The sequence below is a fragment of the Kryptolebias marmoratus genome, linkage group LG14 (genome assembly GCF_001649575.2).
Source record: "Kryptolebias marmoratus isolate JLee-2015 linkage group LG14, ASM164957v2, whole genome shotgun sequence".
Taxonomy (NCBI): Eukaryota; Metazoa; Chordata; class Actinopteri; order Cyprinodontiformes; family Rivulidae; genus Kryptolebias; species Kryptolebias marmoratus.
In genome coordinates, this window is record NC_051443.1 from 25,386,147 (window position 1) to 25,405,900 (window position 19,754).

At 42.1% G+C, this 19,754-nt stretch overlaps 1 protein-coding gene across 6 annotated transcripts in view; it reads left to right on the forward strand.

Annotated features, from left to right (window-relative positions):
- Window positions 1–19,754, forward strand: part of LOC108245755 (transcription factor 4) — a 179,084-nt gene that overhangs the window by 53,666 nt on the left and 105,664 nt on the right. For all 6 annotated transcript variants that reach the window (XM_037979322.1, XM_037979321.1, XM_037979324.1 and 3 more), the window contains 2 exons: window positions 1,138–1,193; window positions 3,348–3,423. In XM_037979322.1, the coding sequence (XP_037835250.1) occupies window positions 1,138–1,193; window positions 3,348–3,423 (132 nt within the window). The remainder of the gene's footprint in view (window positions 1–1,137; window positions 1,194–3,347; window positions 3,424–19,754) is intronic.

Genomic DNA, 19,754 nt, shown 5'->3' on the forward strand with positions numbered 1-19,754 from the left:
GTCAGTTTAGAAGCTATCAAAGTTCTCAAATAAAGCACCTTTTGAGAATGTCAATGTTTGTTGGGAATTATCTTACAAAACTAGGAAGGATTTTTGGTTTAGATATTAAAAGTTATGGTTGTTTATTGATTTTAGTAAAAAAAAAAAAAAGCAACTTTTAGGAAAATGCCCCAAGAAATCCTGGAGGGACTGATTAATGGTTTACAGCCTTAGTTTGAGAAATGAAGTTTAATTTGGACCTGACTGATGAGCTAATGGCTGGTCTGAGTAAGAAACCAGCCAACACGTCCTTTAATTCCTCCTCAGGGATCAGATCGTTTTATATAAAAAGTAATTTCTTTAAATGAATCGGAGTATAATTGTTTGCAGTAATCTGATTACAATGCAGCTCATACCCAGGTGTTTATCCTCACGTTGCGTTAAATTTAAATCCAATTTATTATCCGTTTTATAATTTCTTCAAACGAGGCCGAACGTTTTCTGCTGCCTGACTGCTTCGTGTTTCTCGAACTCGTGGCCCGAAGCTGCTTTTTATCGAGGAATCGACGTCTGGCTTCGTCCCAAACGTCTCTTTTTTTTTCATGTTTTTGTAACCGAACCAGTTTTAACTGAGCTCAGACGCACACAGACAAGCTGACGTTTCAAATGAGTCGACAATGACTGTAAGCTGCTCGCTGCACGCACCAACACAAAGGAGAGATTTGAACGCGAGTGTCGGCTCTGTGTTGGAAGGTAAAGCAGCGCTAACAGGTCTGTGTTTGTTGCTGAGAATAAATTTAACTTTCACTCCGACGGCATAAAAATCTCCTGATTTTTGAGCTTTATTTTGAAGAACCACCAGATTCAAATGGTCTAAGAATTTGCTTTAACCAAACCATTTAAAAGTACTTTATTTACCTAAAAAAAAAAAAACTCAAATGTTTTAATTTCTGAATGGTTCATTACTGAGTTAATAAAACATAAATTGCAGTTTTGCAGGACTCATAAGCCAATAAAATAAAAATATTGAGGATCTGAAAGCTTCTGTGGTTGATTTAAAAGCACTGAATGTTGTTTATTTTCTGTAAAATGTTGATTTTAAGCAGTAATATTTGGTCTCTGGTCATCTGAAATGAACTTCTCCCATCTTTTGAACAGGTATGGAGGAGAGGACGAATGCAGCGTCATGGGCGAGTGGAAGCCGTTCCTCTAAGGTACAAATGGCCAATAATTAGCACTCGGCTAACATCGTCTTATTAGCCTGAGCTTTCTGCTCGTTTCCTCCACATTCAGTGGATTTAAGGGATTTGTTTTTAAAGTGGGGCTGTGTGGAGAAGGTTTGAGTCATCTACCAACAGTAGACACCAGTCAGTGATTTCAGTTTGGAGAAACAAGAAGAAAGAAACAAACTATCATGGACGAGTCGAGCTAACCGTCGAGCTAACCGTCGAGCTAACCGTCGAGCTAACAGTCGAGCTAACAGTTAACAGTAGAGCTAACAGTTGAGCTAACAGTTAACAGTAGAGCTAACAGTTGAGCTAACCGTCGAGCTAACAGTTACCAGTAGAGCTAACAGTTGAGCTAACAGTCGAGCTAACAGTTAGCAGTAGAGCTAACAGTTGAGCTAACCGTCGAGCTAACAGTTACCAGTAGAGCTAACAGTTGAGCTAACCGTCGAGCTAACAGTTACCAGTAGAGCTAACAGTTACCAGTAGAGCTAACAGTCGAGCTAACAGTTAACAGTAGAGCTAACAGTTGAGCTAACAGTTACCAGTAGAGCTAACAGTTGAGCTAACAGTCGAGCTAACAGTTACCAGTAGAGCTAACAGTTGAGCTAACCGTCAAGCTAACAGTTACCAGTAGAGCTAACAGTTGAGCTAACAGTCGAGCTAACAGTTAGCAGTAGAGCTAACAGTTGAGCTAACCGTCGAGCTAACAGTTACCAGTAGAGCTAACAGTTGAGCTAACCGTCGAGCTAACAGTTACCAGTAGAGCTAACAGTTACCAGTAGAGCTAACAGTCGAGCTAACAGTTAACAGTAGAGCTAACAGTTGAGCTAACAGTTACCAGTAGAGCTAACAGTTGAGCTAACAGTCGAGCTAACAGTTACCAGTAGAGCTAACAGTTGAGCTAACCGTCAAGCTAACAGTTACCAGTAGAGCTAACAGTTGAGCTAACAGTCGAGCTAACAGTTAACAGTTGAGCTAATAGTCGAGCTAACAGTTAACAGTTGAGCTAATAGTCGAGCTAACAGTTAACAGTTGAGCTAATAGTCGAGCTAACAGTTAACAGTTGAGCTAACAGTCGAGCTAACAGTTAACAGTAGAGCTAACAGTTGAGCTAACAGTCGAGCTAACAGTTAACAGTTGAGTTAACAGTTGAGCTAACAGTTGAGCTAACGCCTGATCATAACAAGGCCCAGACTTTATCTTTAGCTCACTGAGCAACAGCTCTATTAAATATTTTTACACTTCATCATTTTTCCACAAGCCACTTTTTGTTTTTACAATTTTCTGAACTTTCCATGTTGCTACGATAACTGAAACAGCTAAAACGTCCCTCTGGTAACTGGATGAGTTTGGTATTTTTTGTATAATCTGACTCTGGCATACTGCACGTCTTTGTTGTGTGTTTTCCTAACTTCTGTTAGAATTTGGTGTTTTTAGTTGCTGTTTTGGGAATAAACCAGAACAATAACGAGTCTCAGCTGATCGGTAGCTGGGTATTTTAGCAGCTCAGTGCACACAGTTAGCATAGTAGCATGGGCGTTGTTTGGTTGGAAAGGATAGTTTAAAAGCTGTTCCTTTTTTTAAAAAAACAGGGTGGTTGTAAAAATACTTGTGGCATTTATTGATTTGCTTGAGAATTTAGTATTTGTTTTAGCTAGTAGAATTTTGCACAAAGCGGCTGTTAGCTTGAAAGTTTGAGCGATTGTTAGCTGTTAGCTTGACTTTCAGCAGCAGTTAGCTTAAGAGTCTGAGCCGAATTTAGCTTGAAAGTCTAAGCAGCAGACTCGACTCGACTCTGAGCGTCTGTTAGCTCGACTCTGAGCGGCTGTTAGCTCGGCTCTTAACTTTTCTCTGATTGTTCAAACTGAAATCACTAACTGTTGGGTACTGCAGGTAAAACACTTTTTCTTAACTCAATTTAAAAACAATCATTAAAAAACACTCTAGACTTAAAGTTTTAAAAGCAATCCATATAAAATATTAATTTATTCTTGTACACATCGGTGAATAAACAACTCTGATATTAACAACAGAGGAAAATAAAAATGCTGGAACATATTTTTTATTAATATGAAAATAATAATATTTAAACCTGCAATAGATGATGGAAATAATTATAATAATTTTGTCTTTTTGCAGAGTTATGCTGAAGGATCTCAGTACATGGCGTCACATGACAGCCTTTCCCCTCCGTACGCTAACTCCAGGCTAACAGGTACGGAGCGGATTGAATCTGTTTTATTTTTATAGATTTCGTCGGTAAGTTTGTGTCTATAGAGAAACATGACTGCGTCCTCCCTCGGCTCGGCTGCGTGTGCTCACTTACCCATGATGCTCTCTGCCTCTGGCTCTCTGCGATGTGGCGCCAGTTGTGAGCAAATGGCCACTGACACAGATAATGTGTCTCACACACACACACACTCTGAGCTTAATTACCTTTGACTGGATGCATCCAACATGGAGGATGTTTCTGACTCTACCTGCCGGCTTTTTCACATTTCCTGTTTCCCTTCGTTTGTCTTGATGAGGCTCGCACTTCCTATTTAAAGATGAATAAATATTTTACTCTGAGAACTTTTGTTTGAGATGAAATCTGGAGGATTTGGATTCAGATCTGAATAGTTTTTTCGGTCTGATTTTGAAAATAACGTTATCTGTTACCACAACGAGGTTTAGCTCAAAACCTGCTTAGCTTTGGCGGCCATCTTGGATCAGGTTTGACTCTAACAGTTAGTCACTCGTAGACGTGCATCCAACGAATACTTTGAGTTTCATTAAAGTTGGTCTGGCGGAGTATTTTCAAAGATACTGAGGTAAAATTTGGAGTGGTAGTAGCCGAGAGTCATACAAAAGATATATTTTGAGGGCTAACAAATTAAACAATAACTTTGCATGAAATTACGCCATTAACTGTTAGCAAAATATCTCAGAAACGACTTTCAGTGATTCATTAATTGGGTGTCCGTCTGCAGCCGATTAACATTTTGGAGTCAATTTTGATTCAAGATGGCCGCCACAGCCACCTGCCCTTAGGAGACGCACAAATGGCTAACAGGTACTGAGCTAAAACTGAGTCATGCTCATTGTGCGAGATCTTAGCTTAATTCTGTTGGCGTCAGCCTTTGTCTGTTAGCAAAATATCTCATGTTTAATAAAACTTTCAGAACCTGACCTGTTCAAGATGGCCGCCACAGCCACCTCCCCTTAGGAGACGCACAAATGGCTGAAACTGGGCGTGGTAGTAGCTGAGAGTCATGCTCATTGTGCGAGATCTTTGTCTAATAATGTTGGCGTCAGCCTTTGTCTGTTAGCAAAATATCTCATGTTGAATACAACCTTCATAACATGACCTGTTCAAGATGGCCGAGAGAGGCAATGCAACCCAGGAGCTGAAGCTGGGTGTGGTAGTAGCTGAGAGGTCGGCGGGCGACGTGCATTCCCTCCAGGGCCGTTAGCTAAATGTTGTTTCTGCGGAAACGGAGCGGCGAGGCGGCGGCGCGGTGGCACGGCGGTGATGTATAGTGAGCAGAATGCGGAGTGACAGTGTTATTATTGGATGTTCCTGCAGAGGCGGAGCGGGAACGCGGAGATTCAGAAATGGAAATATCATATTGTTGGTGTGGAGCCGGAGAGACGTAATTTACTCCTGTAATGATGACAGTAAGGGACGGAGACAGCGGGGGACGCGAGGACGCGCGGCCCGGCGTCGTTCGGGTTTAACGGAACCATTTTTCACTCAAACTCTCGCTGAAATGAAATTACCCCCGGCCGTAGTGTTGGTTTGTTTGTGTGGAACCAGAGGAGAACCAGAACCAGGAAGTAAAATAAATAAAACTCAGTTCGTCGGGAAACCGTAAACGAGACGATCGTTCTGCCTTCGAGTGTTAGCAAAATATCTCGTCAGCCATGATGGATTTTAATGAAACTCTCAAAGTTGTCAGTGGTTGAACGTCTACGACTCAGGAACTGATTCAAGATGGCCGCCGCAGTGAGGGTTAAAGGGGTTCGAGGGGCAGAGGAGGATTCTGGGAGATGGAGGCGGATGAAGGTCCAACGTCGGCATCGTTCTGGATTTTTATTCTTCGGCTGCGAGCTTCATTTCAGATGTTAAACTAGAAAAATATCTTCAGCCAGAACATAGAGCCGAAACTGAGCTGAAGCTAAAGGAAGCAGAACAGCTAAAACACAAGCTGAAAGCTTGGATTGGCAAAAAACTAGCTAAAAGCTAAATGCTGCAAAGGCTAGATAAAAAGAGCAAAAGGTTAGCTAAAGTACGAAAAGGCTAGCCAAAAGTCTAAAGAAGCAAATGTGTAGCTAAATATAGCACAAGTCTAGCTGAAAGCTAAAAGTAGCAGAATAGCAGTTATAAGCTAAAAGTAGCTAGCTAATTATAGCACAAAGTTAGCTGAAAGCTAAAAGTAGCAGAACAGTAATTGAAGGCTAAAAATGTCAAATGCTAGCTAAAAGCTAAATGCAGCAAAGACTAGATAAAAAGAGAAAATGTTTAGCTGAAGTAGGAAAAGGCTAGCCAAAAGTCTAAAGAAGCAAATGTGTAGCTAAATATAGCACAAGTCTAGCTGAAAGCTAAAAGTAGCAGAATAGCAGTTATAAGCTAAAAGTAGCTAGCTAATTATAGCACAAAGTTAGCTGAAAGCTAAAAGTAGCAGAACAGTAATTGAAGGCTAAAAATGTCAAATGCTAGCTAAAAGCTAAATGCAGCAAAGACTAGATAAAAAGAGAAAATGTTTAGCTGAAGTAGGAAAAGGCTAGCCAAAAGTCCAAAATTCTAAAGTAGCAAAAGCATAGCTAAATATATCACAAGGCTAGCTGAAAGCTAAAAGTAACAGAATAGTAGTTAAAAGCTAAAGTAGCAAAAGTGTTGCTAAATATAGCAAATGCTAGCTGAAACCTAATATTAGTTATAAGCTAAAAGTAGCTAATGCTAGCTAAAAGCTAAAAGTAGCAAAGCTAAAAGTTTAAAGTAAAACGGAGCCAGCAGCTCAGAGAACTGATCTCGGTTCAGTCCTGTTGGTAAATAAAGTTCAAGTTTAATTTTTTAAAAAGAATAAAAAGTTGAAATCCCAGAATTCCGAGCGAAGGTTTTGATGCACGAACGGCTAAAACAACCGGAAAGGTTCGACGTACGGGACCCGGCCTGAAGAAGTTCTCTTCTTCTTCATCTTCATCTCTGACCTCCCCCCCCCACCCCAGATTACAGCGATGTTATGCTCCAGATAATCAGCGCAGGGATTAGTGTCGTCTCAGCGACCGGCTGGATTAATCTGCTGCTCCACAATCCACAGCCAGGACAATCGCAGTGTGTGTGTGTGTGTGTGTGTGTGCTCAGGTTCACCTTGATGTTTCGTGTGTGTGACGGCAGCTTTCATGTGTCTGTAGGATGCAGCATCGGTGTGTGTTTATGGGATGTAGCTTTCATGTGTGACTCTGAGTGGTTTGACGCAAAAGGAGTGTGTGTGTGTGTGTGTGAATACCTGCGTGCCGAGCAGGTGCAGCGCACACACACACACACACACACACACACACACACACACACACACACACACACTCTAACTGTCACCTACATAGTAAATGAGCTCCTCGGTGGTTTCAGTTTTTCAGCACCTCGTCTTCAGTCGGAGCTCAGAGATCTGACGTTCCGCGCAGGAATGCACGTCGCCCGCCACCAGACTTTCAAATGGACGCCATTTTCCACCGAGAGACCAAGAAGGTCTAGTTAAAAATGACTGCCGCAGGGCGCCCTGGATTATAGGATCGCTGTCACTGATCGGTCCGTTTTTTAACTCTTGTCATATATAAGACATTGTCGCCGCCCAATTTTTGTAACTTGGTGCGGACCACGCTCCATTTAAAATGGCCGATCTTGGTGCTCTAGCGGAGCTGGTTCGCCTGTATCGGCGTTTATCTGATCCCTCTGTGACAGATAAAGATAATCAAACGGCTCAAAACTCACGGGAGGATACTGCGCCGACGTCAGCGTCAGATATAAACGCCTCTGCCGCTGTGGGCGGAGCCTCACGCGACTCTAACTGAGCCTTAACGCTGCGAGCGCCGCGGCGTTGTAGTTTAACCAAAGTCGGACTAAAACATCACAACGTCCTGCATATGTAAGGAGCCCTGAAGGCTTTTAGGCCTCAGCCCTCAGAGTGTCGGGATCGACTCTCAGCTACTACCACGCCAATATCTGTAAAACTGACGGACTTGGAGCCATTTTTCTGTGCCAAGGCTGATTAGCTGTGGCTGCCATCTTGAAACGCATGTCCATACGACTTTCTGAAAGATTTCGTGAACCCACGAAACTCTTGGATGAAACTCGTTAAAAACGGTGAATGGAAAAACAACGGGACTTTTTGGCTCCACAGCTCAGATCTGTCACGTTTCCAAATTATACGTCAAACTGTGGACATGTTTGTCCTCTGTCCCCCGGCGTGTCCCTCTCTGCTGCAGGACTCGTGGTTTTCCTCTCGGATCCCCTCCGAGTGCAGAGAGCGCTCCCATCGACTTCCACCGGGTCAGAAACAGGAAGTGGAGGCTGACTTTAGCCCATCGTAGGTAGGAAGACAAAAACTGAGCAGACGCTTCTGCTGCTGTTCGTCTGAGGCTCAGGGAGTGACAGACAGGTGTGTGGTTACCGTGGCGACCCTAACGAGCCGCCGTTTGAGCTCCTGATCTCTCGGGCCGCCTCCCGCAGCCATTTTGAACCGCTTGTGTTTCAGGGAGGAGCAGAAACGGTCGAGTTGATGTGAGGTCGTCGGGATCCCGGCGGTCCCGATGATCCGGACCCCCTCCCCGTCCTGCTGTTCCTGCTGAAATGCAGCGAGTCAGCCGTCTGTCTCACCTCTGCTTGACCTCCTTAATGAGGCCGGACGCCCTCCGAGGAGGTCACATCTGGACACTTCGTTTAGAAATATCCGTCTCTTTCTCTCCCCGTTTCTGCCTCGGGAACGTCTTCAGCTCCTCGCCTCGGCTGGGTCCGTCCCCCTTGGACGCCACCTTGTCCTCTTGTCCTGCTTCTGGTCGTCTCTGCTCTGAATGTTGACACGATAAAAAAAAAACCCAGACGGCGTCTTTCCTCAAACTTCATTCGGTTCAGTTTTAATTTAAACGGGAACAGAAAACGATCCTAAAGTTCGGTTTGAAACTAAGATCGTCTTGTGACGGACGGAGGTGCGGCCATTTTGGTCAAAAGCGTGATCTCATGAGGGCGTTTGGAATGACGAGAATCCCTCTGAAGGAGTTCGGACTAATAAAAACCGAAAGAAATGACGACAGTCTGTAAACATCTGGACTTGTTGTTCTAAAACCTGGACTAATGCACCCCCATACCATCAGAGAGGCAGGCTGACCTCAGAACAGTTCAGAGGAGACACATCTGTTCACATCTGGCTTCTTCTTTGCCTGATAGAGCTTTAAGCAGCACGGTGAACTGTGTTTACAGACAGTGTTCCTGAGCAGAACCAGAACCAGAACCAGCCGTGACCTTTGACCTCAGAGGTTTCTGCAGATTCTTCAGATCTGTTGATGATTTTATGAAAAAAAAAATGGACCTTTGTTTTTTGTCAGCAAAATATCTCACCAATGAAGCTCTCAGGAAGTAAAAACTGATTGTCAAGATGATTCAAGATGGCCACCACAGCTAAACGACCTGAGCCAACAGAAAAAAGGATGAGGATGACTCTCAGCTACTACCACCCTAAATGTTAGCTTGATTGAGTTTCAGGTGTCTTTGTGTTGGGTAACGCTGGTTAGCTGTGGCAGCCATCTTGAATGTGGTTGACTCCAATGATTAGTCGGTTGTAAACAAACATTCAGAGTTTCATTAAAATCCATCCAGGGTTCGATAAATGTTCGAATAATCAGAGAAGATTTAGGATTTCTTCCTTTAAATGAATAAGTTCACGCTCAGGTGATGATGTCACGGCTTTGGGAGCTTCTGATTGGTTAGTTGACACCATCTGAGTTACCTGGAGGCTCAGCTGTGACATCAGGAGGAGAATCCTCGGTTCCTCTTTGGGTCCAGGAGAACGTTCAGGAACCGGATGGGTTCTGGTGGTTTCTACAGATTTAATGTCAAATTGTCCCATTATTTCCAGGCTGGTGAACCATCTTTACTCACTAACCAGCTGCTAGTTAACCTAACTAGTTACTGAATCACCTCCAGCTGTTTATTTGCTGAAACTCAGCTGATGATCCTCGGTTCCGTGTGGGTTCGAGTAAAAACTTGTCAGTTTTTCTCTTTCGGAGGAGAATAAAGACGAAATGAACAGAACGACGTGATTGACTGGAAGCGACTTTTAAATAAGAACGAGAACACTGGAACAGAAATATTTCTTTTGACTCCCTCGGCTTCCTGTTCTGCCCTGAATGAGCCTGAACGGATCGGCGCCGCCGCTGCGGAGCATTTAGCGCGTTATTGTTTTGAAGGAGGTTGTGGATCACGTGGAAATTATCGGCGTAATTGGATCTGACGCGGTAATAACGGGTCTCAACGAGACGGGAGGGCGGGGAACCTAAAAAATGTTCAATTATCTCCCGTTTATCTGCGTTAAAATGGCGGGAAAAAGATCTGCTCTGAAAGGCGGCGGGCGACATGCATTCCTTTTTTTAAACAGGAAGTAAGTTTGGAGCCGATCAGAGACGAGCAGCACTGTGTGTTTGAGACTCTTATTGTGAAAGGCTGAAGGAAGTTCTGTGAATAATAAAAACACAACCATAAGATAAACGTACAGGTTTGAGAAAGCAGTAATGATATTAATGACAGAACATGAAAATAAAAGACGGACGGTTGGACCTGTAGGACGGTCCTCTGGGACACGTCTGTCCTGACGGACGGGGACGTTGTCGTCCACCTCATCGATCCGTCAGAAAGTTGCTGAAAATATTAAAAACCTTCAAACAGAAACTGAACGTCTCTGAGGTCATCACCCAGAACGAGACGGAACGTCCCGCTGCTGGAGACGGAACATGTCCTAAAAACGTCTCGTCCTCGTCTGTCCTTCATTCTGACTTCAGGTCTGGTTTTATTAATTATTCTTTTCTGTGACGCTGAGAAAAGATTCTGCTGAAGGAGCTGAAAACAAGCTGAAGAAAAGCTAAAGTTAGCAGCCAGAGGCTACAATTAGCAGCTAGAGGCTAAAACTAGCAGCCAGATGCTACAATTAGCAGCTAAAGGCTAAAACTAGCAGCCAGATGCTACAATTAGCAGCTAGAGGCTAATACTAGCAGCTAGAGTCTAAAACTAGCAGCTAGAGGCTAAAGTTAGCAGCTAAAGGCTAAAACTAGCAGCTAGAGGCTAAAACTAGCAGCCAGAGGCTACAATTAGCAGCTAGAGGCTAAAACTAGAAGTCAGAGGCTACAATTAGCAGCTAGAGGCTAATACTAGCAGCTACAGGCTACAATTAGCAGCTAGAGGCTAATACTAGCAGCTACAGGCTAAAATTAGCAGCTAGAGGCTAAAACTAGCAGCCAGATGCTACAATTAGCAGCTAGAGGCTAAAACTAGCAGCCAGATGCTACAATTAGCAGCTAGAGGCTAATACTAGCAGCTAGAGGCTAAAACTAGCAGCTAGAGGCTAAAGTTAGCAGCTAAAGGCTAAAACTAGCAGCTAGAGGCTAAAACTAGCAGACAGAGGCTACAATTAGCAGCTAGAGGCTAAAACTAGAAGTCAGAGGCTACAATTAGCAGCTAGAGGCTAATACTAGCAGCTACAGGCTACAATTAGCAGCTAGAGGCTAAAATTAGCAGCTAGATGTTAAAATTAGCAGCCAGAGGCTACAATTAGCAGCTAGAGGCTTAAATTAGCAAAACCATACCTAAAGGTGAAAAAAAGAAACTGTAGCTAAAACAGTACATTAAAAAAACTAAAATTGACAAAGTAGTGGCTAAAGCTAAAATTATCAAAACTGCAGCTAAAAGCTAAAATTTGTAAAACAGCTCAGATTTGCAAAATGGTGCCTTTAAGCTAAAATAGGCAAGACAGAAGCTAAACTTGTACATAAATACCTAAAAGCTAAAATTAGCTAAACTGCAGCTAAAGGCTAAAAGCTAATTGGAACTGTCGTGTTTAAAGGAGCTAAAGTCTCGACGTTTTTCAGTAAATCAAAGTTTTATAAACAAAGAAAAAAATTTAAATTATTGAAGTTGGAGGAACCGAAATGAGCCGAATGTTTGGATGTGGTGGGAATGCTGAACTGTCTCTCTGTCCCTCAGTCTGTCCCTCTGTCTGTCCCTCAGTCTGTCTGTCTGTCCCTCAGTCTGTCCCTCTGTCTGTCCCCCTGTCTGTCTGTCTGTCCCTCAGTCTGTCCCTCAGTCTGTCTGTCTGTCCCTCTCTCAGTCTGTCTCAGTCTCTCTGTCCCTCTGTCTGTCTCTCAGTCTGTCTGTCTGTCCCTCAGTCTGTCCCTCTGTCTGTCCCCCTGTCTGTCAGTCTGTCCCTCTCTGTCTGTCTTTCCATCCAGTTTTTTCTGTCCTCTCCATCCTGTCATCCATCCAGATGAGTCCCTCAGAGACCGAGTTCGGGTCACTCGTGTTGCACTGAGTGTGTTTTCTTCATGCTTCACTCCGTGTGTGTGTGTGTGTGTGTGTGTGTCCTTTATCTTTGTATCTCTTCATGGCTCTGCTGCTATGTGTGTGTTACAGCGTGTGTGTGTGTGTGGATGTGACAGACTGTGAAATGGTGCGTAGTAGCACCTGGGCCCTTCAGTGTTGATTGATCGGCTTGGTCATGTGGAAGAGTCCCATCTGGCCAGCCACACTACGCCGTGTGTGTGTGTGTGTGTGTGTGTGTGAGGTGAGGCAGAGTGATAGAGATGTGCAGCATTAAACAGTGTGTTTATTGTGAAGGAGGGAGAGAGAGGGAAGCTCTTCAGCTCTAACTGTGACACCCAGAGGCCAAAGATGAGCCGGATTTTATCATCGGAGAGAAACGGGAGCTGCGTTCACACAAAACAAACATTTCCTCTCCTCCACGTTATCAGCCTAATAATTGGACCGCACACTTTCAGATTCAGGCTTTTTCTTCTAGAATATTGTTTTTCCAATACCGATTTTTCCAAATGTCTTCATAAACAATCCTTCCTGAGCTGCTGTTGATTGAAGGCTCGTTATGAATGTTAATTCATTTAGTTAAGTTCATTTTTTTTACCAATTTTTGAACGACTGTCGAATCCCGTTTTTGTTCAGGGTAACTTCCTGTTTGCTTAGTTTTTATTCTTACTGGTAGAGGTTAAATATACGATTATGATACAGGTGTGCGTTAACACAACGCCAGGGCGGGAAGACAGCAGCAATGACCTCAGAGAAGTCCGTCAGTCTGCTGAAGGACCACGAGCCGGACTTGTTTCTGGACTTTTCACGCCCTGATTCTCCGTTTTCTCGCTGAAGGTTGTAAATAAGAGGAAAGACGGAAAGAATATTTTGTTTAAATGAAGAAGAAGAAGAAGGGGGGGGGGGGGTCGTTTAAATGTGGAAAACAGAAAAATGGAAACGATTAGAGATGACAAAGAAAAGCAGATGCTGGCGGAAACTCTGAGAGACAGACAGACGAGCGGAGAGTGAGACAGAAAAACTGTGTTGGTTTTCTGAAACGAAGCCAACTGATAATTAATGCCTCTGACATCATGGTGCTCTAATTAAGCCTGGCATTCATTAAGCCAAGTGTGTGTGTGTGTGTGTGTGTGTGTGTGTGTGTGTTGGGAGGGGGGGTTCGTTAGTAGGTTTTAGGAGGGGGGATTTGTTAACTCTTCATTGTTACTCTTTTTAGACAATGACGAGGCGCAGGAAACGGCTCTAAAAGTTTAGTTTAGCGTTCAACTTACAGGTGAGCTCACCTAGCTTCTGGCGGCCATTTTAAGACCTTTGATGGTTCGTGTATCGGATCAGTCCCAGAACCTCTGTGGTTCTGTTACTGAATGACTGAAACAAGCTTTGAGCTGCCTTCAGAGCGGCCGTACGTCCTGTGGTGGACAAGAATCAGGCGCCTCGGAAACACATACACACCAACTCAGCTCTGTGACTACCTGACGGTGCTGCTCACAGTGCAGGTTGTTTATGGAACCTTAATGAGCATCGGTCTGACTGAGAGATAATTCAAAACTGTTGCAGATAAGGTCGTCTTTTCCAAGTGTCAGTTGCTACCTGAAAGCAAACGTAGCTGTCGTTATTATCACCCCCCCACACACACACGCCCTCCCTCCCCCCCTAAAATTATTGGGCTAACATCTTTATAGAACACATGTAGGAGCTAACTGTCCAGGCTAATTGTCCAGGCTAATGTGGAGGAGCTAACTGTCCAGGCTAATGTGGAGGAGCTAACTGTTCAAGCTAACGTTTAAGAGCTAACTGTCCAGACTAACGTGTAGGAGTTAAACGTCCAGGCTACTGTGGAAGAGCTAATTGTCCAGGCTAACATGTAGGAGCTAACTGTCCAGGCTAACATGTAGGAGCTAACTGTCCAGGTTAACATGTAGGAGCTAACTGTCCAGGCTAATGTGGAAGAGCTAACTGTCCAGGCTAATGTGGAGGAGCTAACTGTCCAGGCTAACATGTAGGAGCTAACCAACTCAGTTAATATGCTGTAGTTAACTGGTTAACTGGCTAGACTAACATGTAATTGGTAACTAGCTAAATTGAGATGCTTTAGCTAATGTCTAACTTGTTAAGCTAACATGTAAGAGTTTATTTTCTAGTTTAGCTTCTGCAGAATGATTTTCTGTACTTAATTTAATATTTTTTGTTAAAGAAACTGAAGCGCTGTGTTAAAATGAAGACCAAATGTTTGTGCTAACAGTTACAGGAAATCATAAAATGGTTCACTAATCTCCGCTGGACGGATTAGCACCAAAGTGCACTTACGAGAGGGTAATGCTAAAGGTTAAAGTAAAGGTAGATCCAGTGATTTCAAAAGAGGGAATTAAGTCATTACATCAGGCTGAATCATCATAAATGATATTAGTAAAGAAAAAAGAAATAAACTAATACAGAGAGTGGAGCTACGCTGGGAAATGGAAAAAACCAAAAGTAGTTAATGAACAAAGATCAGATAACAGCAGTAAAAGATGAAAAATAAAGTTTTGGGATCTCTATCCATTTTTTGATCGGAGGATTTTCTGATAGCTAATTAGGCATGGAGAGCTAGCCATCGACAGCTGCATTCATCATCATAAAACGTAATAATTAATGACATTCCAACAAAGAAAAATATGCAAATGAGCGCTCCTCATTAGCATTTTCATATTCAGCTCCCATAATGCTTTTGCTGACAAGGTTGTAATTAATGAAAATTCATGTCTCTTAGCTGAGGTCTAGATTGGATCGCATTCATTCGCAATCCCCCAAACGAGAAGTGGAGGGGCAGGAAAAAAATAAAAAATAAAAACCACAACAGGGATCTCTGCCAAGTTTTTCAGCGAGGCGGGTGGGAGGGACGGCGGCGAGGAAGACGAGAGAGAGAGACGGTGATGAAGGCAGATGGCGGCGAGATAAACCGGCACCGATGCAGAAAGTTGGAGGAGAGAAAAATCTTTAACACAAACTGAATATTTAAACCGTTTAAACCTGGACGGTTCGCTGCAATAATCTGAATTATTGTTGTTTACGGTGGACTTAAATGTGTCATAAATAAGAATAAAAAGCAAACAGCTCAGCTTTTTATTAAAGGATCCTATTTATTCATTTAAAATCATTTTTTTAAACATTTATAACCTGATTCTTAAATACTTTACAATTACAAAAATATATAAAATCAACTCAAATATAAAAATAAAATAAAAAAATAGATTTAGTCCCACACTAGCACTTGAGTTAAATACTAATAATATCATATTATAAGAAATAAATAAAGAAATTGTTCATTTTTTATTAAAATTAGTTTGTAAATTATTTTAAATAGGCTGTGTAGTTCACAGACCGTGGGAAATCACAGTGACGTTGCAGTTTTTGATTCTAAAACAGGAAACAGCTAAAGCTGCAGGAAGTTAACAACCAGTTATCTAATTATTTAAATCAAAACTAATATCTTAAATATGAGGACTGAGTTTATTATTGATTATTTCTTTTTAGATCAGTTCCTGTTGAGAGAAAATAAAAATAAAAACAGAATAAACTGCAACAACAATCAGGTCTGCAGAGGAAGACAGAGTTAAAAAAACTAAAAACTATAAAAGATATTTAAATGATAAAACAGCAGCTCAGTTTCAGAATAAAGTGACGTTTAATTTCTGGAATAAACAAACATGTTGAACTTTATTATTAAAAACAAACATTTTTCTTTTCAAACATCCGTCGGCTTCGAGGGAAAAAAAAAAGTTTGACCGAAACAAATAAAATAAAATAAAATATCTGCTGTTTGTCGGATTAAAGGACGTTTTTTTTAATTTAAAGCTGTTTTTTTGGAACAGTTCTTCGGGACGTTTGAGGCCGTGAGGACCTGAAGTAAAGAGTTGGTGGTTTGATTCCCGCTCAGAGGGGACGGCGGGTGGCAGCATCACGCCGGCGGTCAGCAGGTACTGAAACAGGAAGCAGAGCTGCGGCGTGTCATTCTTCTGACTCGGTTTGGAGGATGACGAGTCGGGAGATCTAATTGAGTTGAGGACTGAGGAAGAGGAGGAGGAAGAGGAGGAGGAGGAGGGGGGTGGAGGGGAGGGGGGCTGCACACCTGTGAAAACATGGAGTCAGAGCCTCGCCTTCATCTTATCACTCTCTGAGTGTGTGTGTGTGTGTGTGTGTGTGTGTGTGTGTGTATACTTGTATTTGCTACATTGTGGGGACATATACTACCTTATGAGGACCAACCTTGTGGGGACCGAAGCCTGGTCCCCACAAGGAGAAATGATGTTTTTGGGTTAGGGGTTCGGTTTAGGACTAAGGTGTGAATTAAGTTTAGATTTGGTTTAGGGTCAGGGTTAGGCTGTAGAAAAGAATGGAAGTCAATGGAAAGTCCCTGCAAAGATAAAGAGACATAACATGTGTGTGTGTGTGTGTGTGTGTGTGTGTGGTTCTGCAGCTGAACGGAGGATCTCTGTAATATTTTGTTCTCCTGGAAGCAGCAGCTTGTTCTCGTCTCGGTTTTCCACATGTTGGCAGCTTCTTATCAGGTTTATTAAAGACTTTAAAATTAATTATAATATTTTTTTAATTAGAGGTTGACCGATTAGTGATCCTTCAGAGGCCGATTCCGACACCGATTTTTAGAAATCGGGCCAATTGAAAGCTAATTTTTTAGGCCAATTTTTTTCTCATCATTTGACGGATTTATACATAATACTTAACATGTTTGATCAGATTTATTAAAGACTTTATACGGCTTCCTAATAAATTATACAAATTTAATAAGAAGTTGACCGATTAGGGATGTTTTTGAAGCCGATACAGACACCGATTTATAGAAATCAGGTCAATTTTTTCTTATTATGTGACTGATTTGTACATAATGCTTAACATGTTTCAATCAGACGAAAAAGATCCGATTTATGAAGCTGTTTGTTGTTTATTTGTTTATTTGTTTCTAGTCATGTGGCTGTTTTGTCCTGAGACTTCATCAGATTTGATAGATAATTGGATTTAATAAAGCCTTTAAAATAAAGTATAGACTATTAATTAGAGGTTAACCGATTAGTGATCCTTCAGATACCAATACCGATTTTTAGAAATTGAGCCAATTGAAGGCTAATTTCTGAGGCCGATTCTTTTCTTAATATGTGCCTGATTTGTGCACAATGCTTAACATGTTTGATCAGATTTATTAAAGACTTGATTGAAGAGTTTATACGGCTTCCTAATAAATTATACAAATTTAATTAGAGGTTGACCGATTAGTGATCTTCCAGATGCCGGGTCCGACACAGATTTTTAGAAATCAGGCGAAAAAGGTCCGATTTATGAAGCTGTTTGTTGTTTATTTGTTTGTAGTCATGTGGCTGTTTTCTCCTGAGTCTTGATCAGATTTCATAGATGATCAGATTTATTAAAGACCTAATAAATTATTGATCAATTTGTGTTTGTTTTTGTTTGTTTCGGTGGCTGATTTCAGTACCAATTTTTAGAAATCATGACATCATAAATCTAATTTTTGAGTCTGTTTTGTTTGTTTGAAGTCGTTTTGTATTCTCAACTTATTTGATCAGATCTGATAAATATTCAGATTTATTAAAGAAGAGGTTTAGAAGTCGACCGGTTGGCCGATTTCTCTGCCAATTCTGAGAAAAGCCAGTTTAAGAGGCTGATTAGTTTTTGTTTATTAAACGTCTAATTTGTACGCAGACACCGTGTTTATGTCATCATGTTTGATGGATGTTTGGATTTTGCACCGATTTCTGTGAGGATTTTTATTATTCCAGCTGATTTCTGGTTTTTAAAACCTGATTTCTTCGTTTCTGTTTAATCATAACAGCAGCTGCTGGTCGTCGCCCTATTTATTTGGATTATTTTGTATTTTTTTCCTCCTGAGGACCTTTTTGACCTTTTACCTCGAGCAGGACTTCCTGTTTTTGTAAACAAAGGTGCTTTTAGTCGAATCATAAAAATAATTAATATAAACCGTTGAATTAAAAGTTCTTTCCCGGCGCTTTCGATCGAACAAATGATTCAAACATGAAGACGTTTCTGCAGTTTGGTGAACATGAAGCCACACAAAGCAGGCGGACGGGTCGGGTCTGCAACGGTGCTGGAATACAGATTTGCGCGCGCGCGTGCATGTGCGCGTGCACGTGAAATGTTGGCAGGAGATAGCAGTTGCCCCCTGGGCTTTGCCAACGTGGCACTGCCCCCTCTGCAGCAGCATGGCACAGTCTCAGTCTTTGTTGTGAAACTGGCTCTGGTTTGGGTGTGTGTGTGTGTGTGTGTGTTTGAAGCATCAAAAAAGAACCAACAGAGAGACAAATAAAAAGTAAAACAAATAGCTGACAGAGGAGTTGTTTGTGATGTTTAAAAGTAAAATGTTTCACGGCGTTTATCTCCGTCCTTCCATCGCTGAAAACATCAAATGTTCATTTTTTATAAACATTTTCTTTCTGGAACGTTAGCTGAAGAACTCGAGGGTATCTGAGTGATTAAAGATGTTCTCTGATGGTGCTGACGGCTCCGGGAACCAAACAGGGACTCTCTGAGGCCGGTGTTAGCGTTCGCACCTCCAGGGGAACACCGGGGTCACTCTGCTTCAACCAACAATGTTGTAGTTGGACTTGTGTTTTTATTTGGGGGGGGGGCGATAGTGTCTTTGCACATGTCTGCGTTGGTCTGTTAGCAAAATATCTTATGATCCACTTTTGATGAAACTGTCAGAAAAGAATCACGTTTGGAGTAGACTTCCAGAAAAACGGCCGCAATTCAGTCAGTTTCCCTGATATGAAGCTCAGGTTTGGAGTGGTAGTAGCTGAGAGTCCTCCTCAGCTCGGACTCTGAGGGCTGACAGATCTTCTGAGATCTTTGTTGGTGGCGGGCGATGTTCATCCTAGTTTGAGAATCAGTAAAAAGTTTGTTTTCTCTGATTTTCAGCCTCATTTCTCCAAAACGAACTTTTAGTTTTTGGATCCTGGGACTTTAAACTCTGACGGTTCTTTGGTTTTCCCGGTTCTGTTTCCTCCAACAGGAACCTGAACCCAACATTTATGGGTTTATGTACGATAAATACTCAGTGAAATAAATAAAGATTAAATGTATTGACTGTTTTGATCTATTTAACTCTAAGAAAAAATGGCCTAAATTACATGACTCTGCAGAAAACTCCTCCTAAGTTCACTTTCTGAGCCAAACATTAAATAAATAAACAGTTTATATATTTATTTCAGTAAAACCTGCACAGTTTTACTGATTCTCGTCGTATTTGTTCAGGAGTTGAATCAAACGGCAGCAGTTGCATCATAAACCGAGATAAAAGTGTTGAACAGGGACAATAAGTGTCTGTAAGTGACTTCACGCCGACCGCGGCGGTGGAGGTGTTCTCTTTGTGGTTCGGTTTCAACTGAACTCGGCGATGTTGTGTGAACAGATGTTTCCTGAGGCAAACCTTTGGGTAACAGACTAAATGCTGCTGGTTTGGGTTTTCTCCTCGTCGCCGTTACTCTGCACAACTGAAACGATCCGTCAGGTTTTCTATTCTCTGATTGGCTGAAGACGTGTTCGGAGCGTCAGCGCCTCCGAGAAATTTAACAGAATCAAAATAAACTTCCTGCCAGCAGCCAGAGTTTAAAACATCCTGAGGTCAACCACTCATTCTCCCCCTGAAGACCAAAACTTCATTAAAATAGAAGCATTTATTTAAAACAAGTGACTTGAATGTGTATATGACATGTATTTGTGTGGGTGTGTAAATCCATGGGGATCAGCCTCATCTGAAGCAACAGAGGACTCAGGGCACAACCATGATGACTCACTGAAATGACATGAAATAGTTTCTATGAATGTTGATTCAAAACACAAGATTTTAGCAGAGATTTCACCTTTTTATCAAATACCAGTGAGGTGTTGTAGTTTTGGAGCTGGACCAGTTCTAGTGTGGTCCGGATGCAAAAAAAGTGCTGAAGTGGCCCTTTATT